Raw genomic sequence first — 12,679 nt, 5'->3', positions numbered from 1 at the left:
GGCCTTTGCTGCTTTCATTGTTCTACCAGGAGAGTTTTAACCCCACCTTGGTTTTATTAAAACCCAGATATTAGACTCTAACGTCTGTCTGGTTAACTCACTCTGCAACTTACCGAACATATGTCATATATATTGATTAAAGAACCCCGGTATTTGTACAAGTCTTATAAACATTTGAAATGCCTGTTCATCTAATGAAGTATAGAGTGTGAGTTCACTGATCGGACGCAAAGAATTCCAAAAAAATTCTCTGCGTTCTCTGTGACTTTCTATACAGGTGAATAAAGAGTCAATTCACAAGAAGTTGAAATAAATGTTTTTATTTTTAAACAAAGAAGAGTTTCAATTTGTGTGGCTAGATATGTTAACATTTATGCTAAAACAATGTAATAATACACATATAATTTTCAGTTTTTTATTGTTACGTTTTTTGAACTTAAAAAATGACATGGTTGTGTTATCTGTCAATGTTAATCTTGAGCATGATGGGCTAGCTGGCAGATGCACACGTTTTTTTCTTCAGACGTTGTTCACCTCCAGCAGATGAACAACATAAAAATCTGGGGATTACTAAAATATTGTTTAATGAAGTATACTTTCCAGTTGTATTTTATCTAAAAAACATGTGATTCCATGACAGTGACAGGGGAATGATAATTACGACATGATAACATGATTTTATAACTAACCCCTTCCATGGTTGGGGTTGGAAAATATGTTGTGTTAGAAATAATATTGGACATTTGTTATATTGCTTAAAATGAAAGTATGAAAGACAGATCCATTTTTGAACTCCAGACTGAAAACTTGCTGACGAGCTGAAAGCCTGCCCTTCACAGGAGGATGCAGTTGCAGGATGAACCTGCCTGACTGAGGACATTATGCTGGTTGGAGGCGACTGACTCGATTAAGCTCCAGAAGTGTTTGAAAGAGATGCCCTCTCCATCTGCTACACCCATCTTCCGCAGAATCTCTCCCAGTCCCTGTTCTGTGTTGATGCCCTGTATGAACAGAATAAAGTGAAGATTTGATTATTAATCCATCAATCAGAGATTTGCAGCATAAAAGCAAACCAGTATGCTTTTTCTTCAGCAATGGAGTGTTATGGAGTGAGTGTGAAAAGCAGGTAGCTGAGTTTGCTGTTTTTTCAATCACACTAATGAAGCTGCTAGTACTGGGCCTTTCAGAAGCTCTTCAGAGGCGATCCTGACTTTTGGGTAAGTTTTCTGCAAATTCTTTCAACTTAAAGCACTTTGGTTTTCCATCACTCTTCTTCCCCATTATCTTAGCAGTGACAAACATTTTTACATATCATTAATTAGGACAAAATCAGCCATACTAAACAGGATAGCCGGTGTATCGGCTCTCTAGGCCTATTTCACAAGCTTTCATTTGCCCAAAAATGATTAACTATTTATTACACCTTCTCACATGTCACTTAATTTCTAGGCTAACTTGTGTGGCTTTCTTATATGTGTAGATGACTCGTGTTGTTACTGGAATCTGGTGAGAAATGTCACAATTTTTTTTATTATCCCTGCTGAGTGTGTCTTTGACAGCAGGATAACAGTAGAAACCAAGAGAAACAGAAAGGATGTTGTGTATCTTTTTAAAGGCCTGGCCTTCATGTAGCACGTTCTCTGTCATTATCATCATCAAAATGAATGCATACTATTAAAGTCAAGAGGAACACATAAAGTTACAATTTATGTTTCTGGATTCTCCAGATTTCTGCCATCTTGGTCCTGTGGGAAAGTCTTACTAAGCCGGACCTGAGGGCCCTGCTGCAGCTCCCAGGATTCAGGATGAGTCCAGAATCTGCTACTGACCGCTTGGAACCAGATTCCACAGAACACAGTTAGAGATTCAGTGTTGTTTAATAAGACAACGTTGTTTAAGAGCCAAAAAGGGGCCTGCTCAGGTTTCAATGGATGTAAACATTAGCAAAGCTGACTATTCTTAAATTTGGCTGTTAAAATTGTTTAATAAAAAAAACCCTTTGTTTCTCTCCAGTTTCATTTAGACATTTATGTGGTGGTACTCATCACTAAAAGATTTAATATGAAAACCACTGCACATACAACAGTTTAACAAAAGGTACAAAACATTTCAGTGTTCATCTAAACACCACCATCAACTTTAACTTCAATACAGGAATCGTCTCTGGTAAATAACACAAGGAAAAGGAGATGGTGGAATCTCATGGAGTCACATGACTACTGGGATAAATATATATATATATATATATATATATATATATATATATATATATATATATATATATATATATATAATGTTTTTTTTATTTGAAAGAGAAGAATGATCCAGCAACAGAAGATAAGATAGTACTCCCTCTCCTGTCTGAAACAAGAGCTTGGAGAATTACCTAAATTTTCTGCTTGCATTTACAACTGATGAAATGGTTTTTATGTTCAGTGTTTCAAAACAGAAACCTTCTTAAGAAGGGGACTGCTTTTTGCAAACAGTCTAAGATGGTTCTAAAATGTAGCTTCCTTCACTTCTTCCTGTTTAAAATACAGAAACATAACATGTTTATCTATATGGCATATTTAAAACTAACAAGAGTTAACAAGTTGTACTTCAACAATGCAACAGCAAATGTTTTTACTGAGGTAAATTCAGGAACAAGTTAGAACGCTGTGTATTAGTATGGATGCACCAACATCAGTATCAGCCAATATTAGTCATCTGAACATATCAGTATCAGTCCAAAAAATAAAACTGGACCAATATTAACCATCAGTATTTATTTCCATCTTGTTTCTGGAGGGATGGTAGAGGAGGTTGGTCATGTGATATTTGTCTGGTCATGCAACAAGTGGTGCAGCGAAGGATTGTGGGAAGTTTAGCTGAAGCAGATAAACATCAGAAGTGTGTCCGTCTTTTTTTGCACTATTAGATATAGCACAAACATTTCTATAATATTGGTTGTAGACCTTTTGAGATTGATACTGGATATTGATATCAGCAATATCCAGTGTAATTTTGATGGATGGATGCACAATGTAATTTTTCATTGTGTATCCCTGCTAATTAGAGTTTAGTGGGGATGCATTGAATTATAGTTACAATATCAATATAGCCAATCACAAAGGGCTGCCTGGACTCAGTTTTTGGTGGCATGCTACACTAATAACTGTCATATATGTCATATGGCTGCATATAGCTATCAGTATGTTGCCTAATGGGCACTAATTGGCTTTAATGGCTACAACAATATACACTTTTAGTGGCTGACAATATTAAAGTTCATGGAGACTGTGACATGTTTGACACATTTTTCTAATATTGTGCTACCCTAGTTATAATACCTGACAATAATGCAGGTCTAATGAAAGAGAATTATTCTCTCATTAAGAGAATGATTTCTGGAGTTTTCTTTTATCTGTATTAAATGTTCACATCAAAGAAAGAATATGTGTAAAATAAACTAAGTTCCTGCTTGTATAAGAAAATTGAAGATTGAAGAGTGAGTCTGTGTCTTCATTTGCTGTTGCCTGTCTAATTCTGCTGAGCCTTTATATGAGCTGAGTAAGGTGAGGCGGGCGGCCACACCCAGGTGTTGCATTCAACAGCAGATCTGGCACATGGAGAGGCACATGCACGCTGATGGCAGTTTTACCTTCACCAGGTTTGGCATGTTGGAGGACAAAAGACCTTTGAACTCTTCTGTTTTCAGTGTTGGACTGTTGTCTGCTGACGCCGAGTGGAACTGGCTGACCAGAGTGTTAATGGCTTTCTCCAACTCTGAATACTAAGCAGAAAAAGAGATCAAATGAAAAGATTAATTATGTTTAGCTTTAACAACAATTTGTAAGTGAACAGAAACGACTGTCACAGTAACTCAAAACCCTTCAAATGTTTGTGAAATAGATTGATTTGACTTTTTTTAAAAATTCATCATAGTATTGGAAGTAATCAACATATTCTCTGGCTTTTATTATTAGAATAATCAGACTAAAACCAGTTGTTAATCAAGTTTACAAAACAGGCCACTGCAAGGCTCCAATAAAACATTTACACCAATAAAACATTTACACCAATAAAACATTTACACCAATAAAACATTTGACACAATTCAAGCTGAGACAGGAAAATAAGGTTGTTTCCCATGACAACTGTCTCTGAGGACACAAATAAACAATAAATAGCATAAAGCCTGTAGATCTTTACCAGCTGCTGTCATTATTTCAAACTTTTGTTGGATACATGAGGAAGAGCAGAAACCACTAGAGCAGAGACGAGGACAAACAATAGTTGTTTGAAATGTCAGAAACATTCCTGCTAAATGACAGTCAGCTGATCTGATGTTAGCCAGCATTCTGTGAATACATGTGCATTTAGTTGTCTCATCTGATCATGTTGATTAGCTAATGTCTAATTGCTATCAATTGGACATTAGCTACACTGCTTTCATTAGCTATGGAATACCCACTAAGGCTGAAGCTAATCTTTGTTTTAATGCTACCTTTGATTAGTTTCAAGAGCTTGACGATCCTACTGATCTGATCTTAAATAATATTACACACACCTGTTATTGAACATACTGGTGTGGTTGCATAGAGCCATGAAGCATAATCATTTAACCTCAGATACATTAAGAGAAAGTACCAAACAGTGAGGAGGTCTTTTTTCCTTTAAGAGAGCTATAGATGAATGAGTGTCCTAGAATGTTTCCTCAGTTTGTAATTATTGTTTGACTTTTAACACCTGCATTGGTGATGTGACTAAACACTTACTAAAGGAACTTGGAGTCCTCTGGGTCTGGGAACCCCTCGGAACCACCCAGAATAATCTGGACAGACTGTCTGGATTAGGGTTAGGGTTCTCCTGGATCTGTCACTCCCATGACCAGATAAGTTGAACACACTGAATGAATTGTTGAATGAATGAATGAACAGTTAAAGAAGGATGCTAAAATTATAGATGTTCCTTGGAGTCACGCATACAGACACACAGAGATAAGAACTCAGTTTACTGAGGTTCCTGGTAGTTCAGCCATATCTGAACAGGACAAGTTTATGGTTTGAAACAATGTCTTACAAATGCTCTTACATTCCTAAATGTTTCCCAGTAATTGTTGCATTTACATAACCTTTCAACTTTTTCCAGTGTTTTGGACTAGCTTAACTAAACAGCTAAGAGTCTTAAACTCTTTTCTATCCTATAAGGTAACTGGGACACAGGAGCCAGTGTCTATTTTTTGACTTTATATATTGTTTAACTCAGTGGTGTCTAAAGTCGGTCCTCGAGGGCTGGCATCCTGTTTTAGTTCTCTTCCTGGTTTAAAGTACCTTTTAATGATGGCTCATTAAAAGGCTTAAGAAGAACATTGACATGCTGAGAATGTCAAAACTATGTTTTAGTTCTCTCCCCACCAGGGAGAGAAGCCGGCATTCTTAAGGATGCCGGCTCTTGAGGACTGAGTTTGGACATCACTGGCTTAATCAATCCAACGTTGCAGGAGTTCCATTTATTTGATTAGCTTTAAAGTTAATTAACTGTTGCCTATTTACAAAATTACACCAATATCATTCTACTTGGTTGCTGACCAAGCTTTTTAGGGAAGAAACAAGTCAAATGGATACAAATCCAAACAACTGACTGATCAAATTGTCTATTTGAATGCACACCACTATTTAATTTAATCAAGTGAATAGAAACAGAACACTCAGAGTCGACAAAATTTGAACAGAATTCAAATTTCTTGGCCAACACAAAATAACTACCAGCTTTTATTATAACATGAACACTGCTAAGCTTATTTGACCTTTTTAACACCTAAAGGCTCTGATGGGTCACTGGTGTCACATAATGCCCAAAATTAGATGAAGTTTTTACCCCGACTGACTGATCACATGTTTAAATTACACAGAAGAAAAAAATGTCTCCACTGAAGTTAAGGAGAAGAAAGCAACTGTTTCCACTTTCATCTGTGGTCCATTTCTAGAAGGAGCTTCAAAGAGCACACACCCGACCAATAATTGTTTGAGTCCTTGCTGTTTTTGTACGTTTGCTCACATATAAAAATATAGTAGAAGTTGTTCAATTTTATTTTGAAGAGTTGTGTTATCACCTACAAATTTTGAAATAAAACACATCACATAAAATATTAGAACTGAACTGCTTGTCATTGAGTAAAATAGATGTTTCATCCCCTTCTGATCTCTGACCCCACAGCTACATGTACAGTCACAGGGCAGAAAGATCCATACAGTATGCTATTACATATACTCCTCTTGACCTTGGTCATCCACAGTGAGCCAATACTATCCACCCAGGCAACAAAGGAGTGACTACACTCATGAATCCTACATAAACGCTGCAGAGAAAATGGAATTAGTTTCTCAAAAGCCCAGGATTCTGTTTGGCTGCAGAATCATTGGGTATTATTGGTGTTATGAACTTGCATTTTTCACATTGATGTAATATTTGTCTCATATCAGCAGTTGCTCACACTTGACACAAATACCATTACTAAATATGCAAACAGCCTCAAGAGTGATAGAAAGATAAGTAAGAAGGAGAGGAAAGAAGAAATCAGACATATGTTGTGACTGATATTGTTGTTGGAATTTATCAAAAAAATAATCACTATTGCAAAATTTTATAATATAATGCAGTCCTAGAGATCAATTTCCAAATAAGTGATAAATCCTGTTTTCTTTTTTTGACTTACTGACATAAAAATTTGTTTTAACTCACTGAATTTTTTCTGTTAGGTCTCTTTACATTAAAATTAAACTAATTAGATACCAACTAAATGAGCTGTATTACTAAATTAAACAGAGTAACTTTATTTGTTTTCATCTTTAACATGTTAAACATTTCTATAACTGATTTTCTTTCTCAAGGTAAGAGAAACCAGAGGAATGACAACAACATTCCAGTCGCTCTTGTTACATGAACTTCTAACAGTCAAACCTTCTGGTTTTATTTCAGGCTTTTTGTTGAAGCATTTCTTTGGCAAAGTTTCACATTTCTGCCTTTATTCCGCACAGACATCCATTGCCTTAATCCAAACCCCTTTTAGAAAAATGTTCTTATGTTCTTTATTTTGACGCAGCTTCTCAACATTTTGAGTGAATCAGTTTGGTCAACCAGATCGCATTTAATGTCCGCCACACCCAGATCCATGTCTGTTGTCTGGAACAACGCTCCGTGAACTTCTGTGATTCAGACATTCAGATATTAGAAGACTTTTGACAAAGTTTATTTTAAGCTTTATGTAATACAGTTTGCAATCTTACATGGTTTGTTTTCTGTGATTTATTTTAAGATTCAGGGCGTAATCGCCCTGAATCTCAAAATAAAGACATTCTTAAGTCAAAAAATGATGCTCCAGCAGGGAGAAGAAAACACTTCGAAACCCAAAATCTTCGGATTTTCTCCTTGATCGGTTCAGAAATGGTCGTTACTGATTTCAAACAGCTCGCATGACGCCCTGCGATGGAAGGAGCTGCGCTGCGCCGCTGCGCCGCTGCGCCGCGCCGCGTTGTGCGTCATGCTCGCTCAAGGCCTGCAATACGCCCCGCTGGGTTCCTACAGAGCTGCCTTACATTCACATCCTGCTTCCAAGTCGACCGAGTAACGAACATTCCTGAAGCTGCCGCCATGGACAGCAGAGCGGCCACATTACTGACGAAGATTTGCATGGATCGCGTTGTTACAGGAGCGGCTGACGCTGCGTCGCCTCTTCCTAGGGAGGGGCCGCTGGCTCCACACACACACACACACACACACACACACACACACACACACACACACACACACACACACACACACACACACACACACACACACACACACACACACACACACACACACACACACACATCTGGAAAGTTTTTACTCGGAACAAAAGTTTGGAAATAAACTTTGTCAAGTTGGGCTGACTTCAAACTTTTAAAGAGTTCAATAAACCGCAGCGCTGAAAAGCTTCTCTACTTCTGTTTTCAGCGAGTTCATCCGACAAAGAGCCGAGATGTGTGGAAGTTACAACGTCCCCCTTCACCAAAGACCCTGATACAGAATACAAGCAGCAGCAGCAACAGCAGCAGCTTCATGCAGCGCGAACTTGCAGGCAGTGATCGAATAGTTGGGTTTCTTACCCCAGGCATGTCGGCTGTTCGGAGTGTCTTCCTGTAGAGTCTGCTGTGTGTCAGTGGAGCACCGCGTCTGTCACCAGTTGGCAGCTCTTTTGGATCCTCCCTATGCAGGTAGGAGGAGCTGGGAGCTGTCGCAACGCCGCCAGGTTACACCTCTGACACAACAATGCAACCAAATGCATGCACCTTCCAATCTATCAATCATAATCTCATGCATCAATGTGCTTAAGGTAAACTTAGAAATCTGTTTCAGGAATTATCCCAGCCACATCTCTCAGTCAACATGACTCAGTCAACATCTGGAAGTCTTTAGTGAAGACTTTGGATTTTTTACATAAAAACTGCCTGCAAGTTTGGGATGGTATTTCCCTTCTCTTCTTACTGTTTGACATACATCTTGATCAATTTTACAGAGCCAAATTCATTCCAACTGCTTTCCTAATGTCTAAAAGTTGAGCTTGCAGGTTTTCTCATAAAAAAGGAGATGGAGACAGGCCGAGACAGAAAACAGAGAGAAGGGAACTAGCCAGACCACATTCTTTCTGTCTGCTTTTCTAACTTCGTTCACACAGCTCACTCTGCTCTCTGTACAAACAGGTGGCGCTGTGCTGACTTTTATTGACTTTAGATGACCAAAGGGTTTGACCATCACAGCCCAAGTTCAACGAGGAGTCAGAGTATTTGATGTTAAACTGAAAAGTAATTTGGCAGCAAGAATGTAGCAGCCTGCCTGCCTCATTACAGTTCATACCAAGGAATATGTGGGCTTTGCACCAAGATATCAACCTCATGACCAAAGTTATGAGTTCATAAAGATGTGACTAATAATCTTTATTATTTCACATCAGATTTTTTGATGTGAATCAAAAAATTCACATCTTCTTATTTTGTGAAGAGACAAAATTTTCTTATTTTGTGAAGAGACAAAATTAAAGATTAAAATTATGTTTTTAAGATTCTGTCTGACTTTTATGAATTCAGTGTCTTGAAGAACAGGATACTGACAGCAATGACCACTGATGTTTGCAGAGCTCAAGTGTCATATTTGTCTTGTAAACAGTAACCTGGCCCTAGGATGAGTTAAAACGTGTCAATATGGCAGGGCGTGTTTCAGAAGTAAGTGCAAAGGTGGGAAATTTGATTCAGACAATGTTTCACAATGACCTGCTGACGACTAGGTTCATTTAGTTTGTGAATCTCTACAGTGTATTACAGCCCATCATAAAACAGACAGAATGTAACCAATAAAACATTCTGACTATTTTATTGATTAGAATAAAATCAATCATCCATCCAGAATTTATTTAATCTGGATGGATATTAATCCATAAATTTGGGCAAATTTCTGAATTAAGTTTAAAAACTGAAAGGAGCCTAAAGCAAATCTCAAATAGTTTAGTTGTACCAACTCAACTAAATTTGTGAAACTCAAACCAAACATTCTGATAATTTTTTCTTTTCTTTCCTGACAGCACTAACATCAAAGTGTTAGTGCTAATCTAATCAAATTCACTTTAATTTGTGTTCCAAAAATTCTACACTTTATACACAGCAAATGACAATTCCTGTTACAAAAATGTCTTCTACAAAAATTCCAATTACAATGTTTAGGTACGACTTGTCAAAAATTGCTACTGCTATGCTTCATTGAGCTGTGAGGCATAATAGAAACATTTCAGTCCTGACTGTGTGTCTACATGCTGGTTGAATGAGACCAACATTTGTGAATAAATGGCACTCAGGATGTCAGCGAATCCCAACAGGGATACCATGATGGGATGCCACCTGCCCAGTAATTTCTGTCAGAAGTTAGTGGGATCATAACAAAATGGAATTATTTGAGAAAAACATCATCTGAGCCATTCAGTGGTAGAAGAAGAAAACCAGGGAGCGGGAGCAGAGGATGCTGCGGTGCCCAGAGGTCAGCAGCGACGGAGCTCCAAACTTCATGTGCTGTTCAGATTAATAGTGAATTGACAGTTTCAATGATCAAGTGCAATGCAAAGTTTTGGATACAATAATGCAGAGCACACTTCCACTGGACTCTAAAGCAATTGAAATGTGTTCTCCATAAGGATAAATCATCATTTTAAAGTAAAGTATATTTGGAATTTTCTTTGAAGATCAAGATCTCAGAATCTGGAGGAAGAAGCACAGAGTCTGTGTTGCTTAGAGTCTAGTGTGAAGCTTCCACAGTCAGGGATGGTTTGGGTCGCCATGTCATCAGCTGGTTCTGGTCCACTGGGCTGGCTTAAGTCCAGAGTCTGTCTGCTGACAAGACTGTATGGAGATACTGATTTTATATTCCTGCAGGAGTTGGTATTGGCAGATACTGCCAAAGGCACCAATAGCTGCTTCATGGAGTTCCTGCTCTTGACTGGCCAATAAAATCCCTTGACCTTTAACCTTGTAGATTCTAGAACATCTCTTGGCTGTTGTCATGAGGAAGATGAAAGGCAGCCAACCGAATGAGGCAGTTCATCACACCTTTGCGTAGCCACAAGCTGATCTCCTCCATGCCGCGGTGCATTAATGCAGCAGGTCATGCAAAAGGAGCCCAAACCAAATACTGAGTGCACAGATTTGGACCTCCATTTCAGAACCCTGATATTCCTGTTTCAAATATCCTTTTGTATGGATCTCAAGGCATAAGCAATAAATAAAATTTGAAAATGCTTCAAATTTATGTGTAATGTCATGAATTTGAACTTTTTTCAACACTATTATTAGATCATCTCAGTTGCCTTTCTTGCCCTCCAGGTGGCGCTCTTACCTCCAATTCTAGGCTCATTCTGCAGTCATACAGTTAGGGCCAGAAATATTTGGACAGTAACACAATATTTGTGAGTCGGGCTCTGCATGCCACCGCATTGGATTTGAAATGAAACCTCTACAACAGAATTCAAGTGCAGATTGTAACGTTTAATTTAAAGGGTTGAACAAAAATATGTGATAGAAAATGTAGGAATTGTACACATTTGTTTACAAACACTCCACATTTTAGGAGCTCAAAAGTAATTGGACATATAAACATAACCCAAACAAAAAAGTTTTTTCTCAATATTTTGTTGCGAATCCTTTGGAGGCAATCACTGCCTTAAGTCTGGAACCCATGGACATCACCAAACGCTGGGTTTCCTCCTTCTTAATGCTTTGCCAGGCCTCTACAGCCGCAGCCTTCAGGTCTTGCTTGTTAGTGGGTCTTTCCGTCTGAAGTCTGGATTTGAGCAAGTGAAATGCATGCTCAATTGGGTTAAGATCTGGTGATTGACTTGACCATTGCAGAATATTCCACCTTTTTGCTCTCATGAACTCCTGGGTAGCTTTGGCTGTATGCTTGGGGTCATTATCCATCTGTACTGTGAAGCGTCGTCCGATCAACTTTGCAGCATTTGGCTGAATCTGGGCTGACAGTATATCCCGGTACACTTCAGAATTCATCCGGCTACTCTTGTCTGCTGTTATGTCATCAATAAACACAAGTGACCCAGTGCCATTGAAAGCCATGCATGCCCATGCCATCACGTTGCCTCCACCATGTTTTACAGAGGATGTGGTGTGCCTTGGATCATGTGCCGTTTCCTTTCTTCTCCAAACTTTTTTCTTCCCATCATCAACACACTGGTACAGGTTGATCAAGATCAACCTGTACCAACAGGTTGATCTTTGTCTCATCTGTCCATAGAATACTTTTCCAGAACTGGGCTGGCTTCTTGAGGTGTTTTTGGGCAAATTTAACTCTGGCCTGTCTATTTTTGGAATTGATGAATGGTTTGCATCTACATGTGAACCCTTTGTATTTGCTTTCATGGAGTCTTCTCTTTACTGTTGACTTAGAGACAGATACACCTACTTCCCTGAGAGTGTTCTGGACTTCAGTTGATGTTGTGAACGGGTTCTTCTTCACCAAAGAAAGTATGCGGCGATCATCCACCACTGTTGTCTTCCGTGGACGCCCAGGCCTTTTTGAGTTCCCAAGCTCACCAGTCAATTCCTTTTCCTCAGAATGTACCAGACTGTTGATTTTGCTACTCCAAGCATGTCTGCTATCTCTCTGATGGATTTTTTCCTTTTTTTCAGCCTCAGGATGTTCTGCTTCACCTCAATTGAGAGCTCCTTTGACCGCATGTTGTCTGGTCACAGCAACAGCTTCCAAATGCAAAACCACACACCTGGAAACAACCCCAGACCTTTTAACTACTTACTTGATTACAGGTTAACGAGGGAAAGGCCTTTTGAGTTACTTGCAGCCTTTAGAGTCCATTGTCCAATTACTTTTGGTCCCTTGAAAAAGAGGAGGCTCTGCATTACAGAGCTATGATTCCTAAACCCTTTCTCCGATTTGGATGTGGAAACTCTCATATTGCAGCTGGGAGTGTGCACTTTCAGCCCATATTATATATAAATTGTATTTCTGAACTATTTTTGTCAACAGCTAAAATAACAAAACCTGTGTCACTGTCCAAATATTTCTGGCCCTAACTGTATATGCCAGCACCAGCCTCAGTCTATTTATGAGCAGCTATCACTCCGTGTTGTTTCATTTGAGT

General features: G+C 38.7%; 1 protein-coding gene across 1 annotated transcript; it reads right to left on the bottom strand.

The window, feature by feature from the left end:
* Positions 1 to 304: 304 nt before the first annotated feature.
* Positions 305 to 8,256, bottom strand: s100v2 (S100 calcium binding protein V2). The gene is made up of 3 exons (XM_055021950.1): positions 8,133 to 8,256; positions 3,644 to 3,775; positions 305 to 1,001 (listed from the first exon to the last, which is right to left on the bottom strand). The coding sequence occupies exons 1-3, from the start codon at positions 8,139 to 8,141 to the stop codon at positions 834 to 836; spliced, it is 309 nt and encodes a 102-aa protein (XP_054877925.1). The 5' UTR covers positions 8,142 to 8,256; the 3' UTR covers positions 305 to 833.
* Between the last annotated feature and the right edge of the window lie 4,423 nt (positions 8,257 to 12,679).

This window comes from Poeciliopsis prolifica, unplaced genomic scaffold, assembly GCF_027474105.1.
Source record: "Poeciliopsis prolifica strain line A6 unplaced genomic scaffold, Auburn_PproV2 SCAFFOLD080, whole genome shotgun sequence".
In the NCBI taxonomy this organism is placed as follows: domain Eukaryota; kingdom Metazoa; phylum Chordata; class Actinopteri; order Cyprinodontiformes; family Poeciliidae; genus Poeciliopsis; species Poeciliopsis prolifica.
Note: the sequence above shows the minus strand (reverse complement) of the source record. Positions and strands in the feature narration are given on the sequence as shown.

Excerpts from the sequence above, each read along its gene's own strand:
- s100v2 (XM_055021950.1), bottom strand. Across the intron at positions 1,002-3,643 it reads ACATGCCAAACCTGGTGAAG|GGCATCAACACAGAACAGGG; the intron begins GTAAAACTGCCA and ends CTGTTCATACAG.